This window comes from Callorhinus ursinus, unplaced genomic scaffold (genome assembly GCF_003265705.2).
Source record: "Callorhinus ursinus isolate GAN/ISIS: 27379988/994484 unplaced genomic scaffold, GSC_fseal_2.0 scaffold7, whole genome shotgun sequence".
Taxonomy (NCBI): domain Eukaryota; kingdom Metazoa; phylum Chordata; class Mammalia; order Carnivora; family Otariidae; genus Callorhinus; species Callorhinus ursinus.
This window is the reverse complement of record NW_027397069.1, coordinates 68,309,450-68,325,899: the sequence shown is the minus strand read 5'-3', so window position 1 is coordinate 68,325,899 and position 16,450 is coordinate 68,309,450. Positions and strand designations below refer to the sequence as shown.

The following is a 16,450-nucleotide window of genomic DNA, read 5'->3' as shown; positions in this document are numbered from 1 at the left end:
ATGGTTACTTTAGTCGCCCGCTGCACAGCCTTTGTCGTCTTGCTTTTGCTTTTGCCTAACTCATCTGTATTTCCTTCATTTCTCTTCTTCTGAAAAATCGTGTTATGTTTTCCTCAATTCTACAGCCCACACCTACTACATTTCTATTTCTCAAGCATAGCAAAATCACACTTTACTTTCCACAACTTGTGTTCATCTCTCAGAAGCGCTGGTTAGGTTAAAAATTGTCACTGTTGTGAAACTAGCTCTATAGTAGGCAGAAAATTCTTTTCACGTTCCTTAAAAGTTTTGGAGCCTTAGACAATTTTATCCCACTGCTAGGAATAATCACAACCTTGTCTTCCAATGGCACTCCGTACCTTTCCCAAATATATGACCTCATTTGAACCTCATATTGTCTCTGTGAAGCGTGTGTAATTATCTGTATTTTATATGAACAGAAGCTGTAAACTACACACATGTGAAAGGCACTCTGAGCTTAACTACCCTTATGCAGACTCCCTAGGTTATGCCCACACTAATCTGGAACAAGTTTCGGAATATCTATTTAGAAGTCTCTGCTAGTTGCTAAGGATGAGGAAAAATCGAAAATTCCACTTCATTTGGCATTGATAAGTTATTTTAATGCTATTAAAAATTCAAAAGAAATATTCTAGCTCTCCCACTACGTTACCACCCAAATGTGCAGAAAAGTAAAAGGGGAAAAGATTCTGCCATATTTCCTCTCAGCTCATTAGGAATGTGAGTTGAAAAGTAACTACCTTTTTCCTCCTTTCTTTTATTCCTAATGTTTCATAAGAACAAACTCTAGGTGAATCAGAAGCATAGCTAAAACCTAGCTCAGCAGTGTATCACAGGGGTTTTTTTTAAAGGAGGAAATTTCTGTTAATTTTATTTATGGTTCTTATTTTCCACAAAGGTAAACTAGTTGAGCAATAATTCTGACAGTTTTAAAATATATTTATGTATTTACCGGACTCCAGAAAACTATGCAATTTAAGCCTGAACCTCTTTAACTTAGATACATTAACCAGTTGGCTATATTAAACCAATTAATGAAGTTTGAGCTACTTAAACACATTCAAACCTCAAAACTAATCTAATGCTTCGGTTGTGTCCATATATAGATATGTCCTTTAACTAGAGCCTAAAATTTAAATACCAAGAATTATTCTATATATTCACGAGTAATATGGACATATTAACCACCTAACCTCTTTTGACAGTCATGCGTAGATACCACCATGCAAATATGTTACTATGTAACTCAAAATAAAATTTTAAAAATTCAGGCAATAGACCCCCCCTTTATTCAAATGTCACTAACTAAAATTCCTATCTACAATGGAATCTAGGTGTTAAGTATATAAAATACATTTATATAAAGACATATTTGAAAACTTCTAGTAACTAAAGAAGGCTCCATTTCTCTTGTCAATTTTAGCTCCTATCTCTCTGACAGGGTGAAGTAGAATTATTCTATTTATGTCCTAGTTCACAAAGGTCCTGTATATCTTTCTGAACTATTTCTAAGTTAAAAGTACCGATTTAACCACCAAGCACCAAATTCGGGCCTGACACATGTTAAGCTACTTGGTCTGTTGACTTAGAAAAAACACAAACAACAAACTTCTTATGGATATGCACATTTTGTAGCAGATAATTTCAAGCAACAATGTATATATTTTTAATGAAGCATCACTGGAAAAGTTAACACTTTCATTTCTGATCTGTCTTGTGATTGGTTAAAAAAAAAAAAGCCTTGATCAGAGAATAAGTCAGATGGTCAACTAACATTTACCGAAGATCTGAGGCACTGCTCTGAGTCTTGAGAGAAGAGGGATTAGACATCTTTCCAGACCCTGACAAACTTACTCTGTGACACAGGAGAAGGATCCCATGTACCACAAAGAAATCAGAAAAAGAGAGCTAATGCCTCCAAAGTTTTACTTCAAATGACTTCATTCCCCAAATCATGTTTTATTAGCATTATTCAAACCCAACTTTATAACATTATATTCCCTCACTCATAATTGCTGTTTTCTAAAAGGGTTCCTAGCTCTGCCCTAAATAGAATTGAAATTTTATTTTTATTTATTTTTTATTTTTAAGTAGGTTCCATGCCCAGCTTGGAGCCCAATGAGGGGCTCAAACTCACAACCCTGAGATCAAAACCTGAAACTGACTGAGCCACCCAGGTGCCCCTAGAATTGAAATTTTACATTTGCTATTGTCAAAACAAAAATTAAAAACATCTATAAAAGGCTATGTTATTCCCCCAAAATTCAACTTTACACTTTTCTCCAAATAGCTTAAATTATTTAGTAATTTTTCACTTATTTGCATGTTAGGTTAGCACAAATATCCAGGCCTTAAGGGAACAGATCCACAAATATGGATGCCTACCCCTAAATTAGCAAAATCATACAAAATCTCAGTAGATCTCACTTTCTTTTGGGTTAAGTATCCACAGTGGTAAAGAAGATAGTCAAGATTTGTAATTTCTCCATATTTCTATTCTTAGAACATGACATTCACACGAGAAATTGGGACATGTGTGGAAATAGCTACTTTTTGGGAACCCCAGGACTCACCAGTAGCTTTCACTATCAGAATGAAAGACCTTAAGCAAAAGATTACAACACAAGATGAAGAGTTGAAATGGCAGGAAGAATCCAGAAAATGAAGCAGTCCCTTCTGTTTATGCTAGAATTGTGTCTTACTTTTTATCAAGCTAATTTTGTTTTTGTTTTTTTTAAAATAGCAACTTTCCCAACACTCTACAAGTGGAATTAAAAGCAACAAAGCAAATATTATGGCATAATGATTGTTCTTGGGCGGTCTCAATAATATCTGATTGTTGCACTTATCAACTCTATTCCTGTCCTTCAAATTAGCTCTCATGAACTGTCCTTAGCATCATTCCTCTAGACTAAACAAAAATGGGAAAAGAGCAAACAGGACTCAGTCATCAACAGGATGCAAGGAAATGCTGCACAATGACCAGAAGGTAGGGACGTATCCACTCAGCAAATACACAGTAAGCCTCTACGGGCCCTAAAGATACAGAGGTGCTCTCAATCAGCTCAGGGCTTAGAGATAAAACAAATGTATGCAAACTGTATGCAAACCCAGCAAAGTAACAAGGTGCAAAAGAGGCGTGGTTCCTACTGAAGAGGGAGAAAGGAGTCTGAATGAGGCAGTCAGGAGAGTTGGCAAAGCTAAGCCTTGGAGGATAAGGAAGGACTTCTCAGGAGGCAGCAAATGGGTGGAAATGAAGGAAGAGCATGAGCAAAACCTACGACAGGTAGTGATCACCAGGGCAGGGAAGATCTCCTATCATATCCAATATTCACCAAATGAGAAATGGGAAAGCCACTGTAGCTGAATAAGCCAAAGTCTGGAGGTTCTCAGTTGAAAACAAGACTGGAGTTCCAACTGAGTTTCAAAAAAAGGCTCACAAGGTGACCTTGATTCTCTCCCTGTGCTCCTAAAACTATTAGCTAAAGAGAAAAATTATGAAATGGTTAGAAATGAGTAAGGAAAACAAGTAGATATTGCCAACTTTTTCCCATGGGAGGGAAAGCCTTTGTTCGCCCCAAATATAACCGCCTATCCCATTTGCAAACTTCCATCTGTGTCCCTTAAAGAATCTCGAGTCCGGGTATAGCAAGTATTCGAAAGTTAGGAAACAAACTGTGCTTACCTTGCTTTGGAGTGACTATGGTTACAGGCACGCCAGAACCACATGACTGTAGGTTGAGGTATACCATAAATGGTACAAGTCAGGATCTGTCTGCTGCCCAGGGGATAGAGAGTTGGGTCTGGAAAGGATGACACAGCTTTTTCATAGATCTGGGGTTTCACTGGAAGGGAGATGAACAGAAGTCAAGAGCTGTACAGTGACTTTCTCCTGGGCTACAACATGAAGGCCCGCATTCTCCTTGGTTTTGATGTCGGGGAAAGCAACACATGTCTGTTGTCATTACAGCCTTTTTTTTTTTTTTAAATAAAAGTGTTTGATAACAGTAAAAAATTGATTCCATGGTTTGTACGTCATGATTACAACGGTAAAAAAATCATATTGCTTATGGAAGATAACGAGCAGACATGAAATTGGTATGATGCGGGTGTACGTGGTTTTTTTAAAAATCATTACTTAAATGTGTGTTCTCGCTGATGTTGTTCCATTGACTTTTGGTTTACAAATTTTCCTGAACTCCACCCCTGCCAGAACCAGAAGAAAGTACGAACAGCAAACTTACCATTTACAATTAAAGTGGTGGTAAGGTTTTTAAACACACTGGACTGCTTGATGGCCAGCAAGATCGTGTAATCCCCTGCATCTTCTGCAGCAACATCTTTGATAATTAACGAGTAGCCGTGAACCAAATAGCGAGGAGATTTCTCAGTCACGGGGAACCCATCTTTTAACCTGTGGTTAAGAGTGGGATTGGGAAGTCATTCCACAAGGCCTCTCAAATATCACTTTAACACTGTCATTTACATTTGTGAGCTCAAGGTGATACGCTCCAAGCCTTTGGTCCTCCACATGCACTTTACAAATGTAGACAGACACTAACTTTTCAGTAAAGCCAGGCGTGGTTTTTTAAACGGAGAAACACTTCACATTTATTGGCAAGGAGGAAGAAGTACGTTGAAGGAAGAAAGAAAAGCGATGGTTTTAAGGTACCCACAAGGATGCTGGTCATCACGTGACTTAAGTATTCACCCAGCAGCACTGGCTGATCCCATCGAGATGTTTTTCAGTTTTCCATGAGGCTTCATCAGCAATACAAGGGCCATTGTAAGTCAGATCAACTAGATCACTTCTCCAGATAAAAATAAAAATAGACTTTCCTATTGTGGTCTCATGTGGAGTTCTTATTAGTTGTATAAATGGTCACACCAGTTGTCCCTTTCATAAGCTATAGTAAAATCAAGATTATCAAGATTTTTTCCCCTGTGGAAGAATAGTTAAGGCACAAAACTCACAAACAAAAGGTACAAAACTTAAAAAAAAAATTCTTTTTAACTTTAAATATAGAATCAATGCCGAGATACCACGCAGCTGCATACAGAACTGAGAGTCGGGAGGCCTGAAGGCTTGTCCCAGCCCTGCCACTCTGTGCTGTGCATCTGACTTGTCCGTGTGAGCCTCAGTTTCTCCAAATTTTCTAGAGTTTCTCAAAGATTTAATGCTACAAGTCTATGATTTCATTAAATCGCACAGTACTTTAGCTGGGCATTTTTTAATCTTTTAGGAGCTTATTGTGTTCTGTATGAAGGTTTAATACTGGAAATGGTATTAGTTCATATCCATGCAAACGTTACATTGTCCTGTAAGCAAATACCCATCACTAATGGGTCTCGGTTCCAAAGCAGTTGAAATAACTATGCTCTATTTTATGACTGCAGATATCATCTTAATTTACTTTATTTCTCATGAACAAGTCAGTGTTTTCAAACAGGGAATGATTTATTGTGTATGCATTTTAGGTCCTAGCTGCTTAGTTACTAAAGAAATTAGCACTGTTTAATAGATGGGGATACTCTCAGACCCTTTTGAAAGAGGGAATGTATAGCCTGGAGTGATTAAATTCCTATTAAGGAATTATGTACACTCACAGGAAATTTACTATTGGACCTTTTACACATTATAAAACAAAACAAAAAATCTCTCTTCTACTGTGACGGCATGAAGGGGCATAGCACAGAGTTTAATTTTCTCTTTAACTCCCTATTAACCTATTTGAGGAAACTGAAAACAAACACTGCAATCATATGATATTGAAAGCAAAATAAGGTCTGGTGGAGGTGATTCTACAATGGCGCCGTTTCTATATTGTACGGGCTGTTTTCCTAATCGGTTTAGTACTGTACTCTTTTGTTTAAAATGTAATGGTTTGAGCCAAAGATATTGGCATTTAAAAATGATTTAACAAAATGACTGCAGATTATAAACAGATTACATTGTTTTACATCAGGTGTTGTACTAACAAAAAGAACCTGCTTCAGAAGGTTCTGAATATGCAAACTTTGAGCCAAAAAAAACTTAATTAGTTCAAGTAGGTCCTTTCCTCCACCCCTGTGACTGAATAAGTCTTGTCTCTATTAATGTTTGTTTAATTTTACAACAAGCCTGGAACTTTCATCCCAGCTGTATATAAAAGAATTATTTTCAGATAATAAAAGAATTATTATCCTCATTACAAGGGCCCACTTCTTCAGGGTTAATAGAGCATGTTACATATTCAAGATGCTTCCTACTCATTGCCCAACATACTCCCATTCAAAGGATGTTGACATCATGGGGAGGTTTAGAGATGCAGAAATTTAGTCACAGCACGGGAAGGGCTGAACTGAACTGAGCACTCAAAACACCTCAGCTCTTGCCCCATCCTGGGACAGCTTCCTTTCCCCTCCAGCCCAGCCTCTCTGCTTGCTCCCCGCCCCAGAAATCAACACGATTCTTGGCTTTCCACCACGGTCTGGGGAACTTCTCTTGATATTTTTTCAGGAATTCCAGTCATTGGGCTCCTGCATCTTCTTACTTACAAAGCATATCTTAAACTGATAGGAAAATAATTATGGTCCTACCATAGAACCTCTGGCGAGGGAAATGCCTTCACTTTCACAGATAGCCTGTAGGCCCGCTTGCCAGCTGTGGTCTCCAGCACGTGCTGTTTTCGATGCTTCACAGTGATGAATGCTTTATCTTTGAAAGGAGAAGGATAAAAAAGAGATTAGGAAGGGCCGTGTTTATCTAAATAGAACAACACCAACCCAACCTCCTGCCTCCTAGAAGGAGGGCGCAAGCAATAAACAAACAGAGCTGAACTCTGATCAAGCCTATCAGTGAGCCCAAATATTGAGCCCTGAATAAAATAATTCAGAAGCACTCTAACTGGTGAAGTACATTCAAATGAAAGGGTTGCGAGTAAAACAGAAAAACAGAGGCAGAGCCACAGAGAATGGAACATCTCAAATATCCGTGTCACATCACAGAAAAGTAGAGATACTTCTCTGAAAATCTACCTGCCCAACATGAGTATGATGGGAGAAAGTTCCTTCAGACACCATAAAATAAATGATCTGATTAAAAAAAAAAAAAACCCTACTGGAGAAAATCAAAAGAATATCTAAGCCCACTGCCAGGACTGTTCCAGGTTTCTGCCTCTCGCTGTTTTTCTTTTCAACAGTGAAAATAAATAAGGTTTTTAAGGATTCTAAAGAGGTTTAAGTATTTTCTTTACAGAATTTGCCTATTGGCATTAAGCAACAATATTAGGATTTCATGAGGGTAAAACCAGGGATAAAATCACATCAATTCTAAATAACTTATCCCACCACATTTTTCTCTAACTCACAGCAGTACCTGAGAAATGAAGGTAAATCTATCATATTTTTCTGTCTGTTTATATGGAATACTAAAAAAAGAATTTAATATGATCTAACTGAATTATTCACCACAATAAACTGGCAAGGAAAAGATGCTCTAATTCCAAAGTATTAAACAACACTTACTGCGTTTTGCTTTTTGGCAGCAGGAGGAGGGGAATCAAGTTGTATCATTCATGATAGAGTACCTCTTGGCCAAAAAAAAATTTTTATAGAATCTGCCCCAAATCCATGAAGATAGAAAGCAGAGCACGAGTGCCTTACCATATATATGCACTGAGGTGTTAACAGATTTGAATGACGGGCCACTCTTCACATGGCAAGTATAAAGTCCTTTGTCTTTGTTCTGTACTTTGTCAATAACAAGAACGCTGTAGAACACAATGGCAATGGAAGTGCGTTGGCCAATTCGTTGCCTTATAGACGCTCTCTTCTTTGTCTAGAAAGAAAATGTATAGCAAATGTGGAAGTAGTAATTGTTCATGCTCAAATTTCTCAGATTATTACTGAGATGATGGACATTTTACGCTGAGAAGCAAACCCACCTAACAGCAAGATGTTTATAAACTCAAACTGTGTCTCAATGCGTTTCAAACATTTGCCATGGGGGCACTCATTTAGCACATCATCTTCTCCAGATGGACTTTCGTGTACATTAACTCAGTAGTTTCTCACAACTACCCAATGAAATAGGCAGCATCACTGCCCTTTTACAGATGAAGAGGCTGAAGCGTCAGAGGCCACCGTGGGCAGGAAACTCAGGTCTTTGGAGTGTAAATCTAGTGCCTTCTCTCCAGCACACACCTCTCTAAACAGTAACCAGCTCTCTGGGCATAGATGTGGCTAACTCAGGCAATAAGTATCTTTGGTATCTGGCTTCATGACACTGCTTCTTTAATAAGTCACCATGTGAGTTTTCTTTTGCTCCCTTACTGGAAATGAAGGAAAAAATCATGAGTCCCGGCTACACAGACTAAGGTGTAATAATCCTGCTTTCATCATTTCACTATTTTGAGCAAGGCTTACCAATTTCTGCTAAATCACACTGAATGGATCTGAGGACATGCAAAGCCATCTACAAGCGTAGCCAACACTCTGATGATGGTGGTGGTGGTGGTGGTGGTGGTGGTGGTGGTGGTGGGACGTCCTCCTGTGTTTGCCTCAGGGCACACCAGGAGCAGGCCCTGGGGCTCAGCAGTGTAAAGTGGTCACAATGCCTCCTTCCTGGTTTTGAGAAGATGAGATCACATTGCCTTTTCCTTCCATTGTTCCTTCCCCCTCTCTCATTTTTTTTTTTTAGCATTACATTTTATAACACATAATATGTTATTTCTCCCTCTCCATCCTTCCCCGTGAGGAGGCATGGAAAAAAGACATTGAAAAGCAGTACAGTACTGGTCTTTGGGTCTTGAACTTAGCTCTCCTCTGTGCCACATTTATGAAACTTCTACCACCTGTCCTTATATTGCCCTGCTGGAACAGACACACGGGTAGGCCATTTTCTTCCTTCTCGGCAGTAACCAGAAAGAAGATGTCAACCACCACCATCAAAAATCAGAGCAGCAGTCCCTTAAATGCCAGCCTGAGAGATTTTCGGCCACTCTCTGTAGGTATTACTTCCGTCTTCTCCCTGGGAGAACTCTTCCCTTCCCAAATTTGAGTAACACTGGTGTTGTTTCTGCCTTTGGAAAACAGCTGATCCTGGGTTTCAGATAACTGTTTTGTCTGGCACCGTAGCCACCAGCCACATGTGGCTGTTAAAGTTAAAATAAGAAATTCAGTTCCTTAGTCACAGGAACCACATTCCAGGCCCTCATTAGCCACCTGTGGCTAGTGGTTACTGTATTAGTCAGAAAAGATATTTCAATCACACAAAGTTCTATTGGACAGCGCCGTTCTCAAAGGTAACTGGCGGTCAGTAGATGTTTTATCACATCTTGTCGTAGAGCCACCAACAGGATAAGAGTTTGTTCTCTCCTGGAGTTTACTGAGAATACCTGACTTCTATCAAAACCCAGAAACAACTGCTGCAAGTCATAGCATTGTTATTTAAATGAAACAATATCACTTTCTAGAAAATAGGACTGATGAGTCCTTAATGTGTTCCTACAGCGCACTTGTTGCATCTTTTGGTTGCCAAGTTATTCTATTTCCATGGCAAGAAATGTTGATGAGAAATAACAGTAGCTTGGGGCTGACGCATTAATCTTCAGCATAAAATGTAATCATCGGTAACCTTTGTGATTGTGCAACCTGAATGACCGAACGCACGACTGGGCCTGGGATATGCCCCATCCGTCATACTGCCACCCAGCCAATGGGGGCCGCGGTGACAACAGCTGATCATCGATTCCCCATCTACATGCCTGCAAACGATGACTGTTTGCAGGGACGTTTGGTCTGAATAAGGAGCCCTGACTCAGTCTTCATTCCTCTCATTTTTTCTGAAGGACAGCACTGCTCCTTTGTCACTGAACAAAGGGGATACGGGCCGGCTGGCTTGGAATATCTTTTCCAAACATGCTCCAATCAGGTGCCTCGCTGTCTGCCGGTATCTGAAATTAACGCGCTGACAACAGCTTTTTGTTGTCGTTCTTACCACAGATAGGCCCTGCCTGGCATTGAGTGATAAATTTCCCTCTCATCTCTAAATCCCAGAGAACAGTTTCCAAGGATGAAACAATCCCCTTTTCCACCCGGAATCATGCAATAGAAATACCAGCCTGTATACTTCAAAACAAAACCTCCAGACATCAAAAGACCGTATCTATGCACACACACGGAACATCAGACGAGGGAAGCCCCCGAAATGCACCCACAGCTTCCTTGTTCACTCAAACTGCCACGCCAGTCAGAAGATGCTGATTTTGCCCCACCTCAAAAACCCAGTGGCATGTCACTTGCCAGAAAGAAATACTACCCTCCAGAAGCCAGAGAAAAATGTCACTCACTTCACCAGGATAACTCCAGGTCATCTGAACCCTCGTGTTCAAATCAGTGGTGGCAGTGCAGTTGAGGGTAAGAGTGTGACCTTGCAGTAACTTGACTGGGCTTGGAGTGCTTATCTGGACATCTTGGATGGTATTGGCTGAAAGCATAAGAAATGAGATTTTTTTTTTTTTTTTTTTGGAAATCAAGGTTTCCCTGCGTTTTGCTGTTTTGGTCTGCGCTCATGCCCCTGGAACGTCACTTACTTTGTCGATAGGTGAGATAGTTGGTCTTGTACAAATGTCTGTTGACTGTTGTTTCACAGGTCAGAAGCCCTATTTCTCTGTATGTTGCATTTGCTATTATAAAACCCTTCCTACTGTCCCAGGTTATTCGTTTTCCATCCGGGATCAGGGTATCAAGGGGAAACTGAAAAGGGAAAAAAAAAATAAAAAAGATGTTTTAAGAAAATCGTACTAGCACTGTGGCAATACCGTTTCCCTCGTAATTTGCGCAAACACAGTTTTCATTGAAAACGAAAATGGTCCAGGTAAAAACTCTAGTTTGTCATCATGGGCTCTTTAGTTTTGTTTGCGTGGAGCAAGATATAGATTATGATAATAAATTACAGTAATTACGATAATTCGTTATCAGCCTCGGCAACAAGCTGCACCCACCCGGGATAGACCTAGCTGCCATGTCAGATTTGCACTGGGAGCCCGTATCACTTGGCCTCTGGGAATCATCCTTGTAACAGACTGGCCTGAGACTCCACAGAGAAACCAACTAGGACTTTTTCCACTGGGCCCGCCAGGTTACCCTCCTGGGCCTCATCATCTGGAGCTTTTAACAAGCCATAACTTGTCCTCCCATTTTTCATGATTTAGTAAAGAGGTGGCTGTCTTCAGAGGACTCTAAAGAATTCCCAGTCCTTTGAGATTCATAGCATTCACTTGGTGCTTGCTGGGGTTATCATTCTGGGAAGGCTGAGGGCCTCGACTCTGCCTCTGGGAGGGGAAACTCCAGGGAAATAGACAGTGAAGACAGCTGCAAACAGATGTGGAGGCCAGAGACGCTGTCGTGAGTGAAGTGCTCTCACATTCTTAGAAGTATTCCCAGACACATTGAGTCCAAACAGAAGAAAGGAATCCATGATTTGATTTTCCCTTATGCCTTCCGCTGGATGCCAAGAATTTTATTTTTTAAAGACTACCATATAAACAATCCGCCTTGGGATGAGCCTTTATAAAGGGGATATTGCTCCACTGATTGGCCCAGCCAAATTCCCCTGATGCCAGATTGCCAGCCCAATTTCAGAGGCATCTCTGACAACCACTATGACTTATGCCCTGCTGGAAAAGGGGGGAAGAAAAAAATCAGATTACCTTCCCACAACAGATTAAAAAGGAAAGGGCAAACTGCCCGGAAGATGTTTCAGATCTTTTTCATCTTCTAAAAAGTGCACCTTGCATCGCTTATCTGTTTATCATTTATTTATATTGCTTGTTGAAGGAGCTAATCTGGCCGGGATTTGCGACTCCATGGCAGAAATTCCTCTGGGAAACGTCACCAGCGCCCTCTCCCAGTGAGCATGTCTGCATCTGTCTGTGTTACCAGAGTGTCACACGGCTTTGAAATGAGCTGCACCCTGTTTATGAAGAACTTGCAAGCAAGTGAAGGATGCATTTCGTGTTCTAGTAAATCATGATTCTATCTGCAGGCTTAGGAAGGCTTTATCTCCAGTGGGAGGAAAAGAACCTTCTCTAATTTGGTGCAAATTATTAAGGGGAAAGCTCAAACAAATTTCAGTCAGGGATTGAGATCTATGATGCTTTAAACACCGGTGAACACAAGCATGTGCCGAATCTAAAAGAAAGGTTCGCTGATGGACTTCCTCAGCACAACTGAGAAATGCACTAAAGTTTCCTTTAAGGTTTCAGAGGAAGTTTCGCTTACTCTAATCTGCCCTTACAGCCACCAGTAGGATTCTACTGACCAAGAAGCTTTGTTCCGAGCTGATGAGAGCTAAATTAGCAGAAGACCATGTAGCTCATCAGCTATGGCGGTGCCTACGAGTGTCACAGAGAGGCAGGCAGAGGAGCAGCCCCGAGGGAAAGGACTGGACAGGGGGGCTGTCTCCAGCTTACCACGGCTCCGCCAGCGCTGGTGGGGGAAAGGAGAGGGAAGGGGACAGCAGGTTAAAAGGGACAAAAGGAGAAGTGGAGAAGTGGAAAAGATCTTATAACTTCAGGGCGACATACATATACATGGTACGTTCGAATAGTTTCCATATATATATGGGGCAAACCCAAATCCCTATTAGAACAGTGTGCTTTTCTCTCTCCCCCTCCCTCTCTCTCTCCCGCTCTCATGTCTGTTATAGAGCTTAGGTAGAAAAACAGTGAAAACAAGCTCCCCCCCCCTCATATTTTTACAGGGGGGAATGTGGGACTGTTCCTTACAACAGACAAATGATCTGCACTAGAACAAAAAGGCAGCCCCGTGGTATGTTCCACAGTAATCACACAGTGATTATTACCTCAGGCTAAGAGGAGTGGATACCACGCTTGATAATAAATATCACTTGATAATAAATCAAGTTTTGGGTATTAAGCTGTTAGATAAATAATAACAGCTAAATAAAAACCCTTAATAGGGCTCAGCTTGTACAAGGAACTGTTCTAAGGTCTTTTTATGTATCACCTCAGTTACTTCTTAACATCCATGCGAGGTGGGTGCGACCCCACCTCTCCAACGAGGAAACTGAGGTGGAGGAAGTTTTGGTAACTTGCCAGTTTGTCCAGCAGGTTAAGTGGTTGGGTGATCAGAATCCAGGCAGCGTGCCACGGGGCTCTGTTCTTAACCACTCTGGTCTTTCTCCTGTGCCAACTAAACCATCAACCAAGGTGGCAAGGGCACGGAAGGAGGGGTCAAGATACGGATTCCAATGCCCAGTGTGGTCTGGGGGGTCCCCAACTCCCCCAGAATCTCAGTTTTTCCTTCCACCCATTGGTTTAAACTCCTCTGATGCTTCCAGCTCTGAAATACAATGCTTTTATAATTACAGGCAGTGACACATAGATATAACGGAAGCTAACGCCTGTCACTGATGGACTATCCTGAGGGCTTAAATCGAATCAGTAATGTAGGAAAGTGAATTCAAGGGAAGAAGACTGGGAGGCACCTCCATCATACTCCAGGACTCTAGTGATACTGGAAATTCCTCCAAGCTTTTCAGACTCGACTACTGCGACCCCCAAACACTTCGTGAGTACCTACAGGGTGATTGATGGTGGTGGTTCCCGCTGCCTTGAGAAAGGCTTGACTTTTCCTCTTAAAGCTCAAAGCTCTCAGGACTCACCACCATTTTCCATTTGGGGAGTGCTTGTCCACCTCTTCACCCTAGTCTGTTCCCAAACTCTTAGCACCGATGAATTAGCTAGAATGTCACATTTTAGTTTTTATCTTTATTAGATTCCACCCCAAATCTTGTTCTTTCTCCACATGCATGGTTTACAACTTGATCCGAAGAAAAAAATGTCATGTGTAGCTTTATTGCCCCCCCCACCTCCCTTTTTTTCCCTTTCCCTAAGCAGCTAAGTTTGGCTGCCCAGCAGGACATAAGCTTTTTGTTCCCAGGAACTTCACAACCCAAACTAAAGGTGGTGGGTCCACAGGCACCTGTCTCACAGTTCTGTCCTTAGCAAAAATCTAGAGTAACCACTCTCTTGCCAAGCTATTACTTTGTATAAGCAACATTTTTTTTCTTCACATTTGCAAACACTTGGACTTGTGGCAATATATGAACATTTGCATGATTTTTGTTCTTTCATTACATTCACACAGATTTATGCCCACCACATTGTCATGGTATTTCATTTAAGTACATGCCTGGGTATGACATCTAGCACTTATCCTTTATAGTAAAAGGATATTCCAGAAAAGTCCACAGAGCAGCCCAAATGTCTGTGAGAAAATCATTCCAGAGAGATAAAAGGACTTGAAATTCATTGTGCTCACTTGCAGTAAAGATTTTCTGAGAGAAGCATTGCTCGGTTTTACCTTTTTTAAAGTCACAGTGATGTTAGGTGACGTGACCCGGCAGGGGATGACGATCTCCCTTCCTTCAGTCATATATATAATTTCGGGTATTTCACTGTGCATCTCTAAGAAAGGTCTACCTGTATCTGAATGAGAAGAAAATGAAAAATACATAATATATATATATATATATGTGTATATATATATATAAATGGTTGTAGCAACAACATCTAGACACCGTAGCTGGGTGAGGCGGGATGGTCACTGACACGGGTCCCTCTTAATATAATCCATAAGTTCACATTCTTGTCTCTGAATTTGGCTCTGTTTTTGCCCAAAAACAGAATGCTTCTGTAATAAACCAAATTCCTTATTCACGTCTTGACCTTGGGTCAGATTGCCCCTCATGCCCTAAAATGCAATTGTGATGTGTGGGGTGGGTGGGGGTGGGGTGGGTTTAGGTCACTATTGCAAAAAGCCATAAAAGTGCAGGGAGAAAGAAAGAAGAATATTCTGCATACACTTCTTACCACAGCTATGCTAAATGCCTCAGGAAGCGCCCTCCAGAGCCTTTGTAAGGAGTCAAAGGGCCCTGGGTGCAATGGTCAGCTGACCTTGGAGCAGACAGAGGTAATGCAGAGGTGTCAATTTGGAGAGAGGATTAGCATTTGAATGACAGAAGCCCGACTTAAAGGTTTTCTAGACCTCCCCCCCCCACCACCACAGGCACACTAATAATGAGTGAGAAGCTCTGAGCTGCTCAGGGCCAGGGGAAAGCCTGGAGAAGCAGTGTTGAGGACCACACTGATTTCCTAGGCATATTAGATTTCTTTAGTATGTACTATGTATCTACTAATAGCACAATATGTCCCAGTGCATGCAGAGAGGGCTGGAAAACGCTTTAAATAATCACCAAGATACCACCCTTCAGAAGGATGGCATCTGGCCAAGTCTCAGAGGCCAAAAGGATTCAAACCACCTGTTCAGCTTCTCTGTGGTTCCTCTGGGGACCAGAATGAGCATCAGATCTTTTAGGAACATTCGAACAGCCTACCATGCCCTCACCCTCAGGGACCCACTGACATCTCATGATCTCTTCAGGAGGTACTGTGTTCCCATCTTCTGCCCTCGGCTTCAGCCTTAGACACCCAGATGGAAAGAAGTCTGGTGTTAACGCTCTCCATCTGGACCCGAAAGATCCAACGAGTCCCCCCACCTGCTTGCTGTACTTTAGGAAGCTCGCTCTGGACGCTGAATGGAGACACACAGCAGTAAGTAGGCAGTGGTTGCCTGGACTAGATGGTGGCTATGAAGTTGTTGTGGGTTGAACTGTGTCCCCCCCCAAAACCAAAATGTGGAAGTCCTCACCCCCAGTCCTTCAGAATGTGACCTCATTTGGGTCAAATGGAGTCATTGCTTATGGAATTCTCAGTTAAGTAGGGTGGGTCCCTACTCCAGAGTGACTGCTGCCTTTTTAGGAAGATGGCCCCAGGGAGACGGACGTGGAGGGGGTGGGGGGAGAAGCCACATGAACACACAGGGAAGAGACTGAGTGATGAGGTGCAAGTTGGGGGCTGCCAAGGATTGCCAGCAACCACCACAGGTAGGAAGAGACATAGAAGGCGCCCCCTCCCTACAGGTTTCAGAGGTAGCATGGTTCCACTGACACGTTGATTTCAACCTCTAGTTTCTAGAATGTGAGACAATAAATTCCTGTAGTTTCAATCCAAAAAAAAAAAAAAAAAAAAAAAAGTAACATTGGTGTAGCCTGGCTTAAGAAGGAATCATTCCACACACACTAGACACAGAATTCCTCCTTGTCCTCTGGGAAGCCTTGCTAGGCCAGCCCCTTCCTTATACCCTTTCTCTGCCCCAGCCCACCTGAGGGGCCCTCCCCAAACCCCCAACATTCTCCAATAACAACACTTCACACACTCTACACTGAACCGGCAGGTTACTTCTCTGGCTACAAACTGGCTGATGAATTCCTAGAGGAGAGGAGACAGATTGGATGCATCTCGGTCTGACGTGTAGTCAGTGAATGAATGAATGACCTCACAAAGTGGATGAAGGGCTATCC

At 41.7% G+C, this 16,450-nt stretch overlaps 1 protein-coding gene across 3 annotated transcripts in view; it reads right to left on the bottom strand.

The window, feature by feature from the left end:
• FLT1 (fms related receptor tyrosine kinase 1) overlaps positions 1-16,450 on the bottom strand; it is a 171,687-nt gene that overhangs the window by 107,906 nt on the left and 47,331 nt on the right. For all 3 annotated transcript variants that reach the window (XM_025875119.2, XM_073894741.1, XM_073894742.1), the window contains exons 4-10: positions 14,392-14,516; positions 10,596-10,758; positions 10,353-10,489; positions 7,666-7,840; positions 6,601-6,718; positions 4,266-4,435; positions 3,707-3,866 (exon numbers count right to left, since the gene is read on the bottom strand). In XM_025875119.2, the coding sequence (XP_025730904.1) occupies positions 3,707-3,866; positions 4,266-4,435; positions 6,601-6,718; positions 7,666-7,840; positions 10,353-10,489; positions 10,596-10,758; positions 14,392-14,516 (1,048 nt within the window). The remainder of the gene's footprint in view (positions 1-3,706; positions 3,867-4,265; positions 4,436-6,600; positions 6,719-7,665; positions 7,841-10,352; positions 10,490-10,595; positions 10,759-14,391; positions 14,517-16,450) is intronic.